This window comes from Cupressus sempervirens, chromosome 10 (assembly GCF_028749045.1).
Source record: "Cupressus sempervirens isolate cs-2001-9-10 chromosome 10, ASM2874904v1, whole genome shotgun sequence".
NCBI classification, from domain to species: Eukaryota; Viridiplantae; Streptophyta; class Pinopsida; order Cupressales; family Cupressaceae; genus Cupressus; species Cupressus sempervirens.
In genome coordinates, this window is record NC_143127.1 from 60670155 (window position 1) to 60692855 (window position 22701).

Sequence of the window (22701 nt, forward strand, 5' to 3'; positions counted from 1 at the left end):
GGAAGCGGAATGGCTTTTTCAATGGCCTACTAAAATAGGCCAAGCTCATCAAATCAACAATCAACTCGAGCTCAATAATGTCAACAAAGTTCATCTAAACACGTGGCTAATTGAATCTAACAAGTCTTTCTATTTATTGATGAGATTTGTACAACTATTGACACCCACACTACATGAGGAACCCGAATAATAAAGAGAAGGGGTCAACATGTTTTGTAGTGCCCGGATTGGACACCCTCATGAACTAGGGATATAAGCTATGTAACATGAGGAATTTCATATACTCTTGGTGCTGGCGCCAAGATGTTTGCGGACATGACCAAAACCCACCCTATTCATGCTCACTTACAGCAGCGATGGGAAATAGAAGCGAAGTGCCTCATTAGTCACCGAATCATATAAGTTACTATTAAGGCACGAGCTCGAAATATTCGAAGTGGTTGCTCAAATGATGATAACATGGAAGCACAGGCAATACACGTTTGACGAAATGTCATTAAGGGCATATCAAAATAATTAGAGGCAGGTTCAATGATATGGAACTTTGGTACATATTGTTCAAAGATATGAAATGAAAAAAGGTATTCATGATTTAGTTCATGAGAGTGATTATTGAATTAAAAACCCGCGAACATGGAATGGTTGGTTCGACAACGAGAGCTTCACCTCCTGCATTCTTCATTAACTCATGCCTAAGCCTGTGTGGAGAATGTGTGAAAATCATTTGACAAAATAACAGCGACAGTTGATATCCAAATTCACTATAACCCACGGTTAAAAGGTCCGTGATGATATAATGTCAAAGATCCACGTTTGGATCAAGGACTCCGACGAAGTTTTGAAATCATGATCACATCTAGCTGTTCGAACTAATAAAACAAATCAGGCTATCACGGCATAACCGAATGTCAAAACTCATTCTTTATATTGTGGAAGCCATTGAATGCTTGAGGGGTGATTCTCATCTAATTATATTCAAATAGAAAACCATACACTTGATTGTGGATATGTGGAAGGCAGAGGCCCTATGGTTGTTATCGGAAAACATGGGCTCCCGTATTTCAATAGTGTAGGAACCAATCATATATCAAGATGTTGAAATCATGTGAAACTCATGGGATAAAGAAAAATATAAAGGAAATTGATCCACCAAGTAAGCTCATCCCATTCATATACAAATACCTCATGGATATTTCTTCAATTCCATGTGGTGATCTAAACCAAAGCCGCATTTGATATCAAATCCACATAGTGAATATGCCTACATGTGAGGGTCGATCATTCCCAAACATTCAAAAAGTCTCATGACATGTGGCTTTCTCAACAGGCAGAGCATTATTAGTATTAGCTTTCAATTTTAATGTTTGAAAAGTGGTAAATTCCCAAGAAAAAAAACCATATGGAAGGAAAACATTAAGGGAAGCAAATAAGCATCTTCGCAAGAATTGGTTATGCTAGTAATCGGAATGTTACCAGAACGGTCAAGTTTTAAACAAACAAAAAACAACAAATAAGGGGTTCTTCTTTGTCAGCAGTCCTGAGGCTATAGGAGGGGGAGAATACATTTTTTGAGTTCTGATTGTAATAGAGACGAGGCATAACTTGTTTTGAGGGCGGGGATAACATGATCTTATGGTTATTCTTATTAGGTATTTGGAATAAAGATGAATATATCTTTTGATCGTATGGTGTGAGTTTTATTTTTGTGATTGAAAATGATCTTGTGGTCATTCCAATCACATCTCGTTTGTTGTCCTGCTTTTGCTTATCAAGTATATGAAATATTGCAAAATCTTATGGTTTTGTATGTATTCATATATATGCAAGTAAATTGTTAAAGTTTCTCCTTTGTTTCTATATAATGGAATAAGATAATAAGTAGTATGTAGGTGGTCGAATTATTCTTTTCTCAGTTATTTAAATCTGTAATCACATTCATTCCATGTTGATGGGTAAATGTTAGTGCCTTCATGTCTTCTGGTTAAAGACATAATCAATGTTTAATTCATTGTAAATCTTAAGAGGGAGTTGTATCTCTCAATATAGAGGAGGGTTATCAATCTAATGGTACCTTGTCCAACTATTAGTGGCATTTGTTCTTCTATTCAGGCATTTTGAATCATTCATTATATCTCTTTTCGAAGGACAAATCTGTTTATTAACACCATCCATTCTTTCAGCATGATTTCTGGAGGAGTCATGCCCACAAAATATCCTATCAAAGTACTTTTTTCAAGCCAATCACAAGCGTTATCAAAATCTTGGAAATTAAGCACAACATCAAGGTAAGGCATACCCCGTGAAACACTTTCAACACAAACTTGCAAGGGCATTTGTTCAAGGAGGCGCCATGAGCATTTGTCGCAACAACTTCAACACCAACAACAACTATTAGGCCAAAATTGGCCGAAGCCATAATAAAAAACCCTTTGATTCCCGTAGTAAATGTGGTATGACACAGATACACAAAGATTACTTCAGAAAAGCAGTACACAACCCAAAACCCTAGGAAGGCGCATTTTCCATCTCTAACCACCTTATCACTAACTGACATTTCACTTAGTTATTTGGAATGAATGGCTTATATTTAGGTTGTGTGGTCAAATTACAAGATCATTTGAAATACATGTGCAAATCAATAGTGTTGAATTAATACATTTGTTGTCTCCAGATGCAAACCATTCAAAAATGACACCAATATTTAAAAAAATGGCGAATGTCGATATAAATGTATAAATTGACATAGTTTTTGACTAATTTCCTTCTCAGCTTTAGGCTCCAATGTCAACAATCCTAACTCTTTTTGAACTTCAGCACATGTTTCCTGGCAGTTTTGAGTTGTATCCTCCCAAGTTATGGTAACAATAAATCAGCATGTCAACAACCCTCACTTGCACTAGTAATTTCTTTCAAAGCCAAATGTCAGGTAAAGCGGTTTGCAAGGAACAAGGGTGCATAGGGATCTAGGGCATGCAAGCATGCGACGGTCAACAATATGCACAAATACACAAATCTCAATCTAGATAGCACTGGCATCTTTCATTGTGCAAGAACCAATCCTGAAAGATTTAGAAGAAGTTTAAATAGAAATTCTACAATCTAACAAACACAAAATATTGCAAAGCTTTCAAAAGAGCAGAGCAACAAACAAGAATAACAAGAGATTCAAGCATCCTCTTGAGGCTTCAAATGTTCAAAAAATAAAAACAAAACCAAGAGAGATAATTATGGTCCTTCAAATCAAGGAGAAATGGGTCAGCTTCCAAAATGAATTAACTGAGCGGTGTGCTTACAAAAGAAAATAGAAAAAGAGGGTATGGCCGATTCCAAAACAAAGCAGCAACACATGTCAAGCTCAATTATATGTATACATCAGTTGCAAACTCTTAAGCATAAATCAAAAGGCACGACACATGCCAACGACCATAAGATGTGATCCAATTCCTAGATGGATGAGAGTGTAAAACAGAAAATTAGTGGGTAATTCAGAAGTACACAAAATAAGAAAATGAAACACTAAACAAAAATCCAAATGCACAATCAAAGGTGGTATGAAGACTTAGGAAGGTATGATAACAGATTACAGAAAATATAAACAATTACACGTATTGGGATAAGGTGTTGTATACCTTGCAAATGTTTATGATGTTTATTTTATTATTATGTATGTGGTGCACCTGGGGGTACCTGGATGGACAAGCACCACTAGTAGTTAACATTCTTGGGGCCACATTATGTGTTGTACATAACATTGGGAAAGGAAATACATTTAATGTGGGTGTCACATTGGGAAGTTGTAATTCAATATTGGAAAAATATTAATAAAGTGAAAACTTGGTACCCAATATTAAATGTGGGGTCAATGGTTTTGTGAGCTTGTGGTTTTGGATCACATGGTTTTACTTTACCACTAGTTGCATATGAGTGGGCTTGATTCTATAAAAGCAAGCATATGTTTAGTGGTTAATGTTGGCCAATTGAGTGGGTTGTCATTATTGAATCTTCCTAAGGAGTGCATATGTGAAGCATGGCATGGGATGTGCGGGTTCATGCTTGGGCACATGAAGGATGCATTGGAAGTTGATGTTTCAAGAGTATTCATTGCAACTTTGTCAGTGTTTTTTATTGCTTTATTGCTGAATAATATGATGGATTATATATGCTTTTGAAGGCTGGGTTTTTCCCTCGTGAAGGTTTACCCAAGGTATATCTTATGTTCTCTTGTGGCTTGTCTATTTAATATGTGAATAATTGTTCTTTTGGAAGATCCTATCCATGTTTCTCCCATTGGTTATGTAGGAAATGGATTAAGTGAAACTGGGTTTAAAGCATTTTTTCCTAACTAGCATATAGGAAAGAGTTTTAGTTGTTCTTCTCTACCTATGCTTTGTGTATAGTGTAGGTATTTATACAAATAGGCTATTATCTCGGGCACAAAAATGTCACATGCATATAGTGTATTGATCATGTAAAAAAGTGATAACAAATGTGAAACCTGTATGGTGCCAACATATTTAAGGGATATCTTGCATAAATGCTGGTGTGTTAGATGTGCATGGTGCTAGTTTGGTAACCATAATTTGTGGTAGGAGCCATCAAATGGCATGTGCACAAGGAAACATAAAATGTGGATGTAGATGCCCCATAAGTTGCACATATACAATCTAGCCATATATGTGAATGTATAGACATTTAGGATTGCAAGTGCACAAGTAATATTGTGTAGGGGCACACCAGAACTATACATTGTTGCAGCACAAGGACAGTGTTGCATGCAAATGCGCAAATGTTGTGTTCACACATTAAGTGAAGTTAAGAATGTAAATGATGTCTGTATAAAGGATGCACAAGGCTACACTTGAAACATTCAACCCCCTTTAAGAAGCAATGGTCCCCAATGCATCCATAATGAGTTGAGGGAATCAAGCATCAACCATTGAAGATTGTACCACTTCACCTAAGCTACAAACTACCCTCTCTTGAATCTGCAAAACAGTTGTGCCTACCAACACGAGTACAAGTTGTTCTTGTGTTAGTTATCTCTTCTATTATACTAGATGAACGTAAGCAAAACCCAAGTCTGCAAGATGTTAGGAGTTAGCAAGAGTGGAGAAAAGTATGATATGAGTAATTCCTTGTTGAATATCAGGTTATGGAAGTTCATGAATGAAAGTGTTTTCTCCAAATCCATGCCAAATGGTGTTACAGCCATAGCAAAGTGCCTTAACCTTGCAATGCTAACCCTTGAAAGAATCTTTTTAAAGATATAACCAAATTGTGTCACCTACCTAAAGGGATATACGATGTGATCTGTGTTGTGGCAGTCTTTGTTTTTTTCTTGCTGACATGGAAGAATCTTTTTCATTTGCTAGTGGGTGTCCTAAATGTGTCGCAGAACGCATCACTAAGTTTGATGGTGCACAATAAGATATGTCAAGGGGTGTTACTAGTTCAAACCCAAGACCTGTATAGAATGTACTATGCCCTACAAAACCATGGTAAGATCTAATGCAGGTATGTTGGATGTATGGTGACTGCTAGTGAACAGATTTGTCTTTCAACAAAATCCTTTAAAATGACTCTTGATTAACCAAACACAAAGACACAATCTGCAACTACCAGCAGGGTTGCTTGCAATTAAAATATGCAAGCGCCCTTTGAATTTTGGGAAGGTACAGCTCCCTTCTTTGGATATTCAATGAATAGAATAATGATTATACCTTTAACAAAGAAGGTAAAGAAGGCATACACACATTCATCCACAAACATAGAATGAATGCAATTTTGGATTTAAATAACTAATAAATGGCACAAAGACCACTTATTTATTTTTCACATTACAGAGGAATCAAGAGGAAGACGTGCCATTCATTCCAGATATATAAGTGATCAAGACTCAAAGATTAAGTAACAAACATGTATGGGATAAAATGAGATAGAATGACATTCTAAGAGAAACTGAAATAATTCAAAGATTATTCTCAAGCAGAGGTAAAACAGCCAAACTCAGAAATTTGCTATACATATATCTCCTTTCTCCGAACAGACAAAAAGACACTACAAATCTTATTGCTTCTGCCCCTAAGTTACATTTGAGAATAAAATACTCATCTGCCTCACTTTGGTTACAATCAGAAACAAAAGATTTCCCCCCTTTCCTGTAGCTCACAAGCCCTTGAAAAAGAAGCAGAACTCTTGAAATGACTTTGTGTTGCATATTTATCCTTTTTTGCTTTCCCGTGACATTTTTCAGTTTTATAACTGATTCCTTATTATCCTTTGAAGATCATCCCTATTTTTAATTTATACAACTTTGATATTTCACACATTTTTAAGTAACAAAGATGATAACAAAGATGTCTACCAAATTAAAATGAAGCCCATATGTATTATTGGACAGGTGGCACTTGCTATTAAAGAAGTGTTGTCATCATTTCATGACTGTCATTGACAGGTTCAACAGTTCTTCACTCAGCCATCCATATCTTTCAATCCGTAACGAATTTTGCAGAATGCTTTGGAGTGAATTTAGAGAACTAGGTTTGCACAAACATATCCTAAATTTAGCCCAATCCAACGGTGGAATTGCAAATTAATTCCCCTGCACCGAGATTGATTTTTCTGTGTTCTGAAAAAATCATAGTTACAGACCCTTCCAAATATAATCTCCTGCACAATCATCTCATGATTTTCTTGATATGCTTCAGCACTCCAATCTATTCACCAGCTAAATCAAGTGAATTACCAATATATATTTTTGTTATATCTTAATTTTCAAGATTGTGAATGACCATGTTGTTCTACAGCTGTATCCTACCAGCAATAGCATTGTGGGGCTAAATGATCAAACTCATCACGCTTCTGCCCATCCTTTCATGGGCTCTGCAATTCCTACCAGCAGCTTTGGCTTGTGTAACAAATTGTTACCACATTTGACTTCATTTCACATCAATGTGCATGTTTATTTATTGGCATCACTGCTATCTCCAGTTTCACCACAAGCAGACAAGCATTTGACCATTTGAGACTCATCGAGCTCGGACATTTCTCATTACTAGTCATGGGGTATTTGTAACATTGTAAGATTCCTGACTTGTAGGATCTATTTCTCAATATAATTCTCAGTTTACACAAGCAAGGATCCTAAATCACTTTGAAAGTTTTGAATTAAAGCCCTTTAATTTCAGTTGTATTCCTTACTGTTTATTACAGAAAGTAATTTTCTATATATCAAACTTTCAATGTTATTGAATATAATTACTTACTGATCTTCCAAGATTCTGAAATTAAACATTACAGGTTTAGAACAACACCTGATATTGATATTAGGATCTGGTAGTCACGATTCCGTTAAGACCTTGCTTGCTTTACATTCTCATGTTCTTTGCCTTCATCCACTGGAAATTGCTGAGATTGGAATAACAGCAACAGTATTCCTGTTCGACTCAGGGAACATATTCTGACTGATATCTACACTGGATCCATACTTCTTTACACATGAAAGTTTTCACTGTACAACTCAACACCTTCTTTCAACCTTCCACTAACCCGTCAGAAGTCTCGGTTCCGTCCAGTAGGAAGATATTTGTCTGGCTTCAGTAATGATACATAGGCATTGGAAATCTGAACTGCTGCAGTCTATACAGCACATCTGGTCAGCGCATAATTTAATACTTCCGTCTGAAGTTAATGCCCTTGCTATGTGATTACTGCCTCAATCTGTGAATCACTCTGCCAAACCTTTTGTCCTCTTCGACACTGCCAAGATTTCTCCACGTGACTGGGTTTGCAATCAAACAATTACTAAATCTTACTCCCTGCAGAAAATATGAACAATTACACACGTTCACAAATTCCACTAGGCCAGACAGATTCTGACGAAAGAAATTCATCCTCTTTCTAGAAATGCAAATTATCTTTCCTTGCAAGCCTGCCTGATTCCAGTGCCCAGGGCGAATATTTACGATGGAAATATCAGGTAGAATTCCCGTGAATTCCAAAACTGCCAAACTAACTTCGTAATTAAGTGTTTATTAATTAAATCAGCTCCAAAACGTTGATATGTTTATTTCCTTATATTATTAATTAATTTATATTAGTTCAAAAAATATTTGAAATTGAAGCTAATATCAAATAATTATAAATGTCTTGTTTATCTTCATAAAGATAGACCTGGATGGACATTACAAACATTCCCATGACAGTAACTTTATTGTATTGATTCATCAACTTTAAATTCACCCATTTTGTAGAGTGCCTGTTGCCACTCGATATGCACTTTGATACAATGATCCTCTACTACATACCGAACACTGGTCATAATCTGGAATATCAGTATTCAATCTCACTGTGTATCAGGTTTTAGTGACTACTCAAGCATCGAATTATACAAAGGACCTATAACCACCAACAGAAGCACCTCTGCCAATTAGGCTCAGAAAGGACCTCCAATATAATCACTAGAACTTTCAGAATGTAACCATTGGGTTGCTTACAACTTGGAAATCAAACTTTTACTTTGAATTACTGAACCTGTGCTTCGAACTTGAACCTGTATGAACCTTGTTGGACCACATTGAATCTGAATGTACCTATATGTAACTATTTGAATCAATTTAAACTGATCTAAACTGTGTTGTACCATAATGAATCACCTTGAATCTGTTTGAACCAACCTGAATCTCTTTGAACCCAATTGAACCAGTTTGAACCAGATTAAAGGAATTTGAACCAATCTAAACCGGTCTGAACTAGTTTGAAGGGATTCAAGGATCTCTTCCTCCTCTTTATCATAATTTGGCATGACTCTTAGAAATAAAATGATCAATGATTCACAAAATGAATGTAGCCATTGGGTTGCTTACAACTTGGAAATCAAACCTTTAATTTGAATTACTGAACCTGTGCTTCGAACTTGAACCAGTCATAACCTCATGAACCTGTATGAACCTTGTTGGACCACATTGAATCCAAATGTACCTATATGTAACTATTTGAATCAAGGTAAACTGATTTGAACTGTGTTGTACCATAATGAACCACCTTGAATCTGTTTGAACCAATCTGAACCTCTTTGAACCCGACTGAACCAGTTTGAACCAGATTAAAGGAATTTGAACCAATCTAAACCGGTCTGAACTAGTTTTAAGGGGTTCAAGGATATCTTCCTCCTCTTTATCATAATTTGGCATGACTCTTAGAAATAAAATGATCAATGATTCACAAAATGTAAGTGAAAACAATCTGACTTTTTAAATTTTTAAATGGGGTCCATATGTGGGCTGACAGTGAGTTGTCTTCCTAAGCACACAAATGCAAATTATTGTGAATGCACAAGAGGTGTACTAATGTTCAACTAAACACCAACGTTAAAATGTCTAAGGATGGAAAGCAATAGATCAATCCAATTGTGTATCCAATATGACCCAAAGAGTTCGCTAAAGGTTTTGCCAAATATTAGGTTGCAATCGGAAACAATGCATGTTGAAAGCCCAAAATGAATCCAAACGTGACTAAAGAAGATGCACCCAATATTAGGCACAAATGTGGTCTTCTTGTAGGCAACCATGATGACCATTTTCAAGAACCAATCAACCACAACAAACACATTCATTTTGACACCAAATCAGAAAGATACTGAGGAAGTCTATGATAGCGGACCCCCCAAGGACATTGCGAAACTACCAAGTGTAAAGTCGTAGTCTTCTTAGCAGCATTGGTAGTGCAACAAGGTATACCAATCAATTAATCATAGTGTCCCTCGGGCTTGTAGGAACATGCTCTGATACCACTTGTAATGTCCACTTTTAGGGATTGCCCTAATTTTTTCCCTAAAATCACAAATTCCATTAATATCAGTATTATAAGATGGTTAGACATATAACTTTACCAATTAAAATGCCTTTCTACAAGATAATCCCTGATTTAGGCCCTGTAACACCAAAAAGGAAAGAAGAGCACAAATATGCATCCATAGACTAAATATATTGTTAACATAAGATAACCTATCTTATGCACTTATAACTTGATAGAGAGAGTTCTGATCCATAATAACATATAGGGTGTACTACTCCACTTTCCTAAAGGTGGATGGAAAAAGTTACAAAAGGATGTCCTAGCCCAACTCTAGGCCCAAGGGCAAATCCCTATCCCCCTTGGACCAAAGTTTTGTAGGGTTGGTGTACCTAGTGGATCTCACCATTCCCCTCATTGTAACTCCTACCCAATGTGAATTATCCCTTGCAAGATACTGCCTTAGTATGATGTAACTTGTGCCCATTCCACCGCAAGCTTTATCTAGTGCGTCAATATGATGTACCTCACGCCCATCTCACCACTAGCCTTATTTAGTGCTTTTGTATTGTGTAGCTCATGCCCATTCAATTGTAGGCCTTGTCTAGTGCCTTCATATGATGTAGCTCATGCCCATTCCACTGTAGGCCTTGAATAGTGCCTTCATATGATGTAGCTCATGCCCATTCCATGCAAGCCTTACCTAGTGCCTTTATTTGATGTAGCAAAGTCCATTCCACTGTAGGAATTACCTACTTGTGGGGCTAATCCAATAAATGCTCTTCATTTCACACGTTTAATTATTACAAACTGATATATATATATATATATATATATATATATATATATATATATATAGAATGAGGAAGACCCTCGTATGATATATATTTACATTATGATTAAATATGCAAATCTTAGAACGTGATTCTGTTAAGATTGTAGCATCAATCGGATTGATTCGATCTAAGGTACATTATTGTTATTGGTACCAGAGAGACATGTCTCTTCATGAGACATGTCTCCTCCTCTCAAATTTATATGAGATTCAAATCTGCATTTGGAATACACCTATAACAATGGCAATGTTAGTACATTTGCAGTCATCCTGATAATTCAACATGGTAACAGAGAACTTGTTGAATTAATGTTAGTACATTTGTTGTATATATCATTGAGTCTTACCTCTATAAACATGTACATATGTATCATCTACTTATATTATAATGTAGGAGAATGATATAGGTCACACGATAATAATACTTCAGAAGATACTGTATTGGACGTAATGCCTGCACCTGTTTTCAATACTGGGAAACAGAGGCCGGAATCATGTGTGTTTTGGACCACCTTGTTTGATTCTTATAAAGCCTTTATTTTATCCTTGCATTCTTAGCTATTCGCTTTCAGATGTGTTTCATCGTGCTATGCGCTTTGCTTTTGAGGCTCACTCCACTGACTTGGCCAGTATTCACTCATCTTATCTCTGCTTGCTTCGGAGTAAGAAGCGTAACTTCACTGCCTCAAAGTGTAAGTCACTTTGCTCCACACTGGTTAGCAATCCCCAGCTCTTTTGGCGTACTCTTTTCCTCCATCATCCCCCTCCGCCTTCCACCCTTGACTTTCACTCCCTTACGTCGCATACCATGGCTCTTTATGATATTCCTGGGCAGCCTTCCATTCACCCCCCCCCCGCCTCCTTTCGTCCGCCTTTTCACCCCTTCCCACATTTATGAGGCTATCAGATCCATGAAATGTAGTAGAGCTGCTGATGAGGAAGGTTTTCAGGCTGAGCTTTTCAAGTTCGGTGCCTCAATTTTGGGTCCCTATCTCTCTATTCTTTTTAATAGAGTGATTCACACTGGGTTTCTGGTTTCCTGGTCTAGGCACTTGATTCATCCCATTCACAAGACTGGGCCTGTCTCTGATCCGGGGAACTACAGAACCATCATGATTGGGCACACTTTTGTCAAATTGTATGCTACTGCTCTTAATACTATGCTATCTGCGGAGCTCGTCAAGATTGGTTGTAGGGCTAGAGGACACGTAGGCTTTCGGATGGATTATCAAACTATGGACCACATCTTCACACTACGGGCTATTATTGAGGAGGCCAGACACAGGTCGGAAAAGGTATATTGTTGCTTTGTTGATTTTCGCAAAGCTTTTGATTATGTTCCTAGGTTGGCTCTGTTTGAGAGACTTAGGGAGATCGGTATTTTCGAGATGCTACGTATTGTTATTATGAGATTATATGATACTGTGGTCGGTAGATTCCGAACTCCTGTTGGCTTCTCAAATCCGATCCATTGTACTATTGGGGTTAAACAGGGTTGTCCTCTCTCTCCTACTTTATTTGGGTTATATATTGATGAGCTAGAGGATTTCCTCTTGAAGTCTTCGCTTCAGGGTGATGGTGGTTATCTTTATCAAGTTCTGATCTCGATCCTTCTCTTTGCAGATGATATTGTTCTCCTTCCTTCCTCTCCTGACAGGTTACAGAGACTTCTTGATAGATTGGCTTTACTTTGTGATCAGAGACAACTGGTGGTTAACTTGGGTAAGACTCGGATCATGGTCTTTAATTGTTTAAAAAACTCTCATCTTCACTTCATATTTCAGGGCCAGGAGATTGAGATTACTTCATCCTATTTGTACTTGGGTGTTATGTTTTCCAGACTGTGATTTAGCATGAGACCTGCTATTCAGCCCAAAGTTAATAAGGGCATGGGTTCTCTTGCTTTGCTTGAGAAACAGTGCTTCAAACATCAATTTCAGGATACCTCGTCTAAGCTATCTCTCCTAGATGCTCTTGTTCAACCGACTGTTCTTTATGGTTCTGTGGTTTGGAGTCCTTCTCTCCTTAGCTCTAATTGGGCCTCGATTAAGCAGGTCTAGAGTTTGCTCTTGCGGCGCATTATCAAATATCATAGATCTACTCCTCATGGTATCATTCTTGCTGAGTTCGAGGCTCATCCTTTCAAACTCGCGGCCATTTTTGACTTAGTTTGGTTTCTTCATCGCCTTCGTGGGTTTGCTGATATGGTTGGAGACCATGATCGTTACTCCTATTTAGCTTACTGCTCTTCAGTTTCCATGGCGGCTGCTGAGTCTAGTGCTCATGCGCGATGTTGGTATGCACAGGTCTCTTCTTTGTTGAGTTCAATTGGGATTGATATTGATCGTCTCCCCCCTTTTCAGTTTTCTTTGGATGCCCCTGCTCGTCTTCTCCCTTCTCGGCAGGAGTTGAATGAGCATGTTCGTCTTGATATTTATAGACGTTACATTACTGCTACCTAAGTTAACCCTCCTGGGGGGTTACGCCCATGGATGTCATTTTATGCGACACTTTTTGGAGATCTCAGATGGGATTATTGCCCGGCCTAGCTATCTCTCACGGTGTTGGTCTCATGCCCTATGGATCTCTTTAGGTTCTTTCAGAGTTGGTTCCCACTGTCTTCGAGCTTAGTTGGATCATCATATTGACAGGGAGGAGCGGACCTATTTGTTCTGTTCTTTAGGGGAGGTGGAGGATGAGGCTCACTTTCTTTTTTGATGCCCTATTTATTATGAGATCAAAGGGAGGTTCTTTTGTTTGTTCAGAGAGTGCTTCTCTCTCTATGATTTCTTCAACTATTATGATCAGAGATGCCTTGCACTGTATCTACGTGAGGCCACTATGCTCCGGGATAGCATGATTCAGACTCTACTTCCACACCGACACTCATCTACTCAACTCATTACTGCCTTTTTAACACCTTTATCCCCCTTGCGTGGTGTGAAAAGGTCCTCTAGCTCTATTCGACCTAGTGAGCTTTCTAGATGCGTCAAATCCCGTTCTGCTTATAGGCACCAGCAACACTCTTCTAGGACAGGTCGAAGACAATGCAGTACCTCTACGCATCGACACGTGTATCATTCTGTGACTGATTTCTTTTCGCCCAAGAAAGCCTCCTAGTGTTTTCTGTTGCTTGTATTTGTTTGTGGTTGTTGCTTTTCTTCGGACACCTTTGTGTGCTCCTGTTGGCTTCAGCCCTGCTTTGTTGTAATCTTTCAGTCCCACAGACCTCTTTTTGGTCTTTTGTTGGACATTAATATCATTATCTTATCTTATCTTATCTTAAATCTTATGTGAATAATTACAAGTCTCTTGGTAAAGGCACATTCCATATCTCTTCAAACCTTAACTGCACCGTTTCAGCAAAAATATTATATCCTTATGTTAACTGCTCCTTATCCATATGTAATCCCTTGTAATTTCTGACAAATATTAGTTTAGTGACAACGCCTATTATATCATTACGCTACAAGGAGTTGCTCCTTAACCAAATCAACCATCATTTTAACTCTGCATTTTCCTTGACAGATTGGCAAACAAATTACTCATCTCATTGCATTCTTTGCAAACTATAATAAATTAACACTTCAATTTATGTCCTATTCAAGTCGCTGTCATGCTCAGAATTACTCATTATGGGTCACTGCATACATATCATTCATAATCATTAATCGCTTCTTCTCTATATGTTATTTGTTGTTTTTGTCAATTAATTTGTGAGCTTTTGTATAATGATTTGTCATTATTATTTATTTGTTTTCATATTCTTAATTTGTTATTATTTATTATGAAATCTATTTCAATTTGTTTATTGTTTTGTATATTATTTTATTTATATTTATATTATTATTTTAATAACAAATTATTATATTAAGAATAGATTATTTTATATTATTTTATTTATTAATGTTTGTCTTAATTGTTATTCTTTATTATCTATTAGTAAATCCTATTTCCAAAAGGAGATGATGTATTTAGGATTTCAAATGTGGGGATATAACAGATTTCCTTCCTTTATCATCCTTGTGTTCTTGGATGGTATTCCTCTTTTCTCCTAACTTGACGCTGTCCTCGTTTGACATGGCCATTCTTACAATGAAGATGTGAATGAAGTTTCCAACACTTATTATCCTAATGTCCACTGAATTTGTATGGCAGTAATGGCTAACAACCTGCTCAAATTAAGTGGTTTCTCACCTTTTTGAAGTGTGTTTAGTAGACCTTTATGTTCTTGCTTGCTAAAAGAATAATTCCTTCTTTATCCATATTTCATAAAGATCTTGGAGCCTGTGGATAGTAGAAATGATAAGAAGACTTGTGTTGCATATCTCTTTCCTTCGTACCTTGATAATTGTGTGCAACTTTCTTGGACTACCAATTGTGAAGTTGGAATGTTATCTTCCACTCCTCTTTGCTAATGACCATATGATGTAGTCTGACCTTTTTTTACAAGTGATTTTTCGCCTTCTTCAAGTAAAGCCATATCCTCCTGCTCTTCTTGAGCTTGTTGTCCACTCTTTGTTAAAATAATGCAATGAACTTAGGGCTTTATAATTATTGAGTGAACAGTGCTATTACCTCCTTTGGCCTGGATTTAATTTGAAAGTGGTTTGGAGTCTCCTTGTGAGCATTCTCCACTTTCATTCTTGCTATTGTCAAAACCTAGGCTAGTAAATAATGATATTTTCACAATTTGCAGGGTGTGAGAGTTTTGTGGACATCCTTGCCAAGTCCTTTGTTCTCGTATCCTATTTCATCACACGTTTCGAGTGAACTGCTTTAGCATGTTTATCAAATTCTCATAGGGACTCATTACACTTTAAAATGGAGGGACTCATTACACTTTAAAATGGAGAATTTGTATTATGGTGAGATGCTTAACTTGATTTCCTCACTCTTTCATGGAACTTGTGACGTAGAAATGTTCCTTCAAGTGGAGTTATTCTCCCTCTTCTTCATCTCTTAACACTTACTGCACAGACTTACCAAGGCTGCCTCTTTGATATCCACCTTTTTATGACACTTTTGCATGAACTCCGAATTTCTTACCCCTATTCCACCTATCTTACTAAGGTACACTTCCAACGTGTCAAATCATCTTAAACAGATAGAGTTCTGTTCATTTTTGCAAACTAACAAAAGTGTACTCAAGAGAAAATGTTTTACCTTCTTCATTCTCAATTTCTGGGTGTTCAGCCAGCTTCCTTAGTTCATTGTTCTCCTCGTGAACTTGTAAATGACAGTCTTGGAGCTCTTCAAACTACCTCATCAAGGGTTTGGTCATGGCTGCACTCTTCAAACCACAAATTCTCCTAAATTTGCCATACAATCTTGCCATACACAAAAAATCCCCATGTATAAGCATATGCACCTTACAATCTAGAAGAACCTGTTGCTGCCCCCATTAATTCAATGTATAAAACATTATTGCAACGGATATAAGATAAAGCTAGCAGTTACTGCATATATTCTTCTAGCTGAATTAAATGTGTACCTGTATCACATATCTTCGGCACTCGTTAAATTCAATTTACAGCTTGACCTCAATTGTCATGCTCAAAGTGCAACTCAGACCCCAGTTATAAATGCATCCAATGCAATTAACCGTGGCAGCATAATGAAATAAAGGTATAAAAACATAACAACAAAAAAAAATGTTTACCTTGGAAATCCCCATCTGGCGAAAATCAACATGGAATGTGATCTGAGGAAGCTTGATTATTTAACTCTCTAAGTAGAAAGATAGAGGAGAAATGGAAGTGAACCTCAGTGTGGTTGTAAATTTGTAATCCTTATCTCTTCCTACAACGTTGTAAAGCTTTTCCAAGACTAGGTCCCCAATATACATTTTTGTATAATGACTCCTTAGATACTTTCACCATGAAATATCTCTCCAGTGTCCTTCCTCCAGATATATGTGTAATGAATTTGAGGATTTAATACCAAAGGTTGCAATGCCCATTACTCTTCCCATTCAATATGTTTTTCAATGGAAACTTTCATTTCTTAAGCCTATTACATTAAAATACAATGGTTAACATTGTTTTCATAAGGAATGCCTTGACACTGAGCTCCAAATATTCTCATATAGGAAACAAACAAAATTTTCACTAACATTACTGATCAGATTCTAACTTAACTGGATTATAAAACCACATAAAAGAAGTAATTCAATGGTCAAAGTCTCTACAAGTAGCAGTTAACAGTAAAACAAACAATAAGTATCACTTGAAATTCTTAAACCTAAGAAGTGGGATTACAACTTTGCCCAAAAAAGAGAGTTATTCAACAAAGAAAGTCTTCACAGCTACAGTTTAAGGTCCGGCCCTCAACAATAAAAAAGGACAAAAATTGCTGATTCTAAGACCTTCAAATAAGGCATAACCAAAGCTTTTGGGAGATAACAAGTTTGCCCTAAAGAGAGTTCATTCCACAAACAAAGTCTCTACAAGTTAAAGGACACCAAAACCTTGGGAAGTAACAGCTAATTATATGTTTCGAGATAGATGTATAGCGAAGAAGAGAGTTCTAACAATATACTCGGAGTTCTTCACGCTGTGACCATGAATTGCAGAAACAGTGTCTCAAGAAACATGAATACTATTCAACCAAATCAAAACATTTCTTTAAATGTTTGTACTTTCAGATTGAGGTTTGGCTTAATGGTATATTGTCTCATATTTTGTCAACGAATAGTGTAGTGTGGACATGTGATAAAAAATACATAACAAACTCTAAAATTTTGAAAAACAGCAATGTGCAGCATCGTGAAATTTTTAAAAGATTGGATGCATAAAAAATTTCATGATGCACAGATTTGAGCCTCAATTTTGTTAAATGGAGGTGAAGTCTCCTGATTTCATAGTCGGTCATGCCAGCATCCTTGAATCGGTTGAAAAGTTTTTCAAGTACTTATTAGTCCCTGCATTTGAAAAACAGGTTTTGACAAAAATATCTTATGTAAAAAATAAATTGAAGCAAAATTAAAATGTAAAAATAATTTATCAATGCTCCAAATCCTGTAGGGCAAACATTAACGTAAATGATTTTATTTTCTCTATATCACAGGTCCTCCTGTTAGCTTTTTAAAAAGCTTATAGATTATGGACGTCTAAAACAATAATAACATTTCAACGAATTTAGACACATACCTCTATTGTCCGTCAACTAAAGGCAGTGTTGGGGTTTTTCCCAATTTGGTAGTAGGATGGCCAAGCAGAATAACGTAACCTCGTTTCTTGAACTCCTGCATAGCAGCAGCCACATCTGTTTTCGTAGAGCATAAAAGAATCTTGGAGGGAGGAGGATTGTGAAGGGCAAACCCAAATATATCAGTGACAATGGCTTTACCAATCCAAGGGGGTTTCGCTACTGACACCTCAACTGAATTATCTCCATCAACGACACTAAATCTATTCCATTCCTCCTGAAGATTGAGAATAACAGTAGAGGCTGCATCTTCATAGGCTCTGAAAGTGGTGATGGGTTCATTATGTCCACCTTTACGCAGAAATTTTGTGATGTTGAGCGCAACGTCTCGAACAGAAAGTCCATCGGGAACGCCACAACTCTGTACGTCCCAGAAAACACCCAACCTGGCTTCGCTTGTATTAACCAAGGGAATATTACTATATCTCCTCTTCAATACTGCCAGTGATGTACCTTGCACAATGCAGGACATTCTGCACAACAGCTTAGCCCCGCGATCGACACAGTGACCTACAGCCATTCAATCGCTGGTCCACTTAACCCAATTGTGCTCCACCTGCAAATATTAAGATGAATCCCAATGAGTCGAGTCTGAAAGCCTCCTCCTAAGTATTTGAAATCCTCCTTGATTTGTTTCGAAGGTTGTAAATTGTGTCCTCTTTTTCAAATGACTGAAGGATGTTAATTCCACCAGACCAACGACCTACGGACAAGGACTGGGGGTTCTATGGAAGGGCTTTCTTGATTGAGGGGCATCTCGGGTTTCCTCCCTCATTACTTTGGAGTTCATGGGACGAGGTTGTGCAGTTGCTTTGGAGGTTGCTTGGACGGGTACTTGATTGAAGGAGTTGTGCCCAGTCACTTTTGGGTTTAGTGTTGGCCGAGTAGCTCGGTCTTGAAGAGAGCTCGGCATGATCTAAGAGCTCGGCATTGCTTGTGGTTTTGCTGATGCTCGGCTTGGTTTCTCTGGCACTCAACTTTGTTTTGGTTCCTTGTTAGTGCCGAGTTATCTATGAGCTAACCTTGGCATTTAATTTGTGTTGCAACCAACTTGTGGTTTAACATATATTTAATGTAAGGAATTTATTTTTGTTTGTAATTGCTAGGCCAACTTGTGGCTTAGTTGGTTATAAGGGGTCTTCTAGATTCTTTAGTCATTCATTCAATTCGGAGGAGTGAGTTTGGAGAGTAGTGAGAAGAACCTCCTTATAGCAATACCGTGAGAATGCTCGAAATAACAGAATACAAAGTGATAGCAGAACTCAGAATAAATCTACTGATCGCAGGCCACTTCGAGGGGGTAACCTCCTTTGAGCAAGCTCAATACAATAAATTCGTCCGTGCCCATCAAGGGCCTCAACCTATTCTTATATACTGGGTACGATCTAGAAAAGTAATACTACCTATGCATGTGGGATAATAAAATAAACTCACGGGACGACTTACAAAGCATATGCGTCCAACAACTCTATTGTAACAAAATAAACAGAAGGAACACACAGGTTCCTAACATCCCCTCTCCCTTAGAAAAAAGCTTTGTCCTCAAAGCTTAAGGTGTGGAAATTGTTGTTGAATCTGAAGAAGGGGTTCCCAGGTAGCATCCTCTGGTTGCATGCCATGCCACTGAATCAAGACCTCAGAGATGGAGCGAGAGCGAAGCTGGCGAGTGCGCTGGTCAATGATTGCCACCGGCTCCAGGATAATGGATCCTTCCGTATCCATTTCAGGGAGAGTAGTTTGTGCTCTGACAGTGGTACCCAGAACTTTCTTTAGACAAGAAACATGAAAGACTGGATGAATGCGGGAAGAAGGAGGAAGTTCCAGTTTATAAGCAACTGAACCAATCTTCTGCAGAACCTGATAAGGCCCATAAAATTTTGGGGCCAGCTTATGACGCCCTTTCAGCTTTAGGGAGGATTGTTTGTATGGTTGTAGACGAAGAAAAACCATATCCCCAACTTGAAATGAGCGCTCAGAACGGTGTTGATCTGCTTGCTGTTTCATCCGATTACGGGCCATGTGAAGATTATCCTGTAAGGTACGAAGAATCTGATCCCTGCTGCGGAGAACTATGTCAACTGCCTGGACTGGTGAGCTATTGGGAGTGTAGGGAAGGAGCACTGGAGGTGCCTGACCATAGACTGCTTCATATGGAGTCATTTTAGAGGCAGTGTGGTAAGAGGTATTGTACCACCATTCAGCTAAAGGGAGCCACTTGGCCCACTGATGTTGCTGTTCGGAAGTGAAGCAACGAAGATAAGTTTCCAAGCATTTATTGACAATTTCCGTTTGACCATCAGTTTGTGGGTGATAGCCCGAACTCATCTTCAGTTTGGTGCCAGTTTTCTGAAACAGTTCAGTCCAAAAATGACTGGTAAAAGTTGCATCACGATCAGAGACAATGGAAGAAGGGAGTCCATGAAGACGAAATATCTGGTCCATGAAGATTTGTGCAACAGAGGAGGCAGTATAGGGGTGGCTGAGGGCACAAAAATGACTATATTTCGAGAGGCGATCAACCACAACCAAGATCACTGTCTTGCCACCGGATTTAGGAAGCCCTTCAATGAAATCCATAGAAATATCAGTCCAAAGCCGTGTAGGGATGGGCAATGGTTCGAGCAAGCCAGGAAGGAGGGTCGTTTCACCCTTGTGGCGTTGGCAAGTATCACATTCAGCCACCATCTGTTGAATCGTCTGTTTCATCCCTTTCCAAAAGAAGTTTCTCCTTGCTCGCTCATAAGTTTTGAGGAAGCCTGAGTGCCCTGCTGAAGGAGAAGCATGGAGTTCATAAAAAATAGCCTGATGTAGAGCTGGGTTCTGAGGAAGCACTAGCCGACCCTTGTATCGAAGAGAAGCACCATCCCAAGAGTAATGTGGTATAGCAGAAGGATTATTGGCTAGCTGGTGAATGATTTGAGATAAAGAAGAGTCACTGTCATAGCCCTGCTGAACAGACGCTAACCAATTGGGAATGGGCTTAGAAATAGCGGAAAGGGAAGCTTGATTATCAAATGTGCGAGAAAGAGCATCTGCCACAATATTCTCCTTACCCTTCTTGTAGGTGATCTCATAATCATACCCCATGAGTTTGCTGACCCATTTCTGTTGTGTAGGAGAGGATACCCGTTGTTCCAGGAAGTATTTCAGACTTTGGTGATCGGTTCTGATGCAAAAATGACTCCCTAAGAGGTATGGCCGCCACTTCTGTACAGCATGCAAAATAGCCATCATTTCTTTTTCATAAGTAGAGAGGGCTAGATTCTTACCAGAGAGGGCTTTGCTAGTGAACGCAATAGGATGGTCATCTTGCAGGAGAACAGCACCCAATCCATTGCCGCAAGCATCACTCTCAATAGTGAAGGGTTTGGAAAAATCTGGCATCGCGAGAACAGGTGTACTGCACATAGCCTGTTTCAGTTGTTCAAATGCAGTCTCAGCAACAGGGGTCCAGGAGAAGGCATCCTTTTTTAACAGAGCTGTCAATGGTGCTGCAATTTTCCCGTAATCTTTGACAAACTTGCGGTAGTAGCCAGTCAACCCCAAAAAACCCCGAAGGCTCTTGAGAGTTTTAGGATGCGGCCAAGTTTTCATGGCATCTATTTTTGTAGGATCCACCCGCACTCCATGGTGGGCAACAATATGCCCGAGATACTCCACTTCCTCCTGGCCAAACACACATTTAGATAGTTTTGCACAGAGTTGATGATCAGAGAGAAGTTGCAAGACAAGCTCCAGATGATGGAGATGCTCAGCCCAAGTTTTGCTATATATGAGGATATCATCAAAGAAGACCAGAATGAATTTTCGGAGGTATGGTCGAATTATGTTATTCATCACTGCCTGAAATGTTGAAGGAGCATTCGTGAGGCCAAAGGGCATGACTAAAAATTCATAGTGACCATCATGTGTGCGGAAGGCAGTTTTAGGTATATCCTCCTCATTAGCCCGAATTTGATGATACTCAGAACGAAGATCTAACTTGGAGAAAAAATGAGCCCCATGAAGTTCATCAAGAAGTTCATCAACAACTGGAATGGGAAACTTGTCCTTTATAGTGAGATGATTAAGTGCTCGGAAATCAATGCAGAGTCGCCATGACCCATCTTTTTTGCGAACAAGCAGAACTGGAGAAGAAAAGGAACTGGTACTAGGGCGAATAATACCTTGCTTCAGTAAGTCACGGACAAGTATCTCGATTTCGGTCTTCTGATGAAATGGGTAGCGGTAGGGCCTGATGTTGGGCGGAACACTGCCAGGAAGGAGCTGAATACGGTGGTCCTCTGGACGAGAAGGAGGTAATCCCACAAGTTCAGCAAATATACCAGAATACTTGTCCAAAATGTGTTGGAGATCGGCAGGAGTGCTAGAGACTGCTGATGGCTGCATCTGAATGGAATGGAGCTGAGCGATGACACCATGTGAATTCTTCTTAAGAAGTTTTTCCATACGGTGTGAACTGATGATGCTGAGAGACCCTGGTTGTAAGCCTTTCAAAGTGTGTTGGTGCCCCTCGGCTGAAAACTGCATCCAAAGTTCAGCAAAATCCCAGAGAATGGGGCCAAGAGTGCGTAACCATTGGGCACCCAAAACCACATCACAACCACCTAAGGGTAAGGCAAACATGTCAGAGCGCATGTTATAAGCTCCAATAGAGAGACGCACATTGCGACATTTCCCTTTACAAGGTAAAGTGCCCCCATTGGCAATCATGACTTCAAAGCTAGAGCAGGGATGGATAAAGCAATCAGCCTGTTTGGCTATTCGTGGATCAATGAAGTTATGAGTGCTACCAGAATCAATGAGTATAGTAAGAGGGATCTTCTTGAAGAAACCCTGGACCCGCATGGTTTGTGGAGTAGTGA

The 22701-nt window shown here is 38.6% G+C and overlaps 1 protein-coding gene across 2 annotated transcripts in view; it reads right to left on the reverse strand.

The window, feature by feature from the left end:
- Nucleotides 1-18640, reverse strand: part of LOC149532559 (uncharacterized) — a 69133-nt gene extending 50493 nt beyond the window's left edge. The window contains exons 1-2 of one of the 2 annotated variants that reach the window (XM_089804986.1): nucleotides 17779-18547; nucleotides 17212-17549 (exon numbers count right to left, since the gene is read on the reverse strand). In XM_089804986.1, the coding sequence (XP_089661112.1) occupies nucleotides 17781-18356 (576 nt within the window). In that variant the 5' untranslated portion in view covers nucleotides 18357-18547 and the 3' untranslated portion in view covers nucleotides 17212-17549; nucleotides 17779-17780. Of the gene's footprint in view, nucleotides 1-17211; nucleotides 17550-17778 lie in introns of those variants that run through there. The other variant, XM_089804985.1, reaches the window with a different exon arrangement.
- Between the last annotated feature and the right edge of the window lie 4061 nt (nucleotides 18641-22701).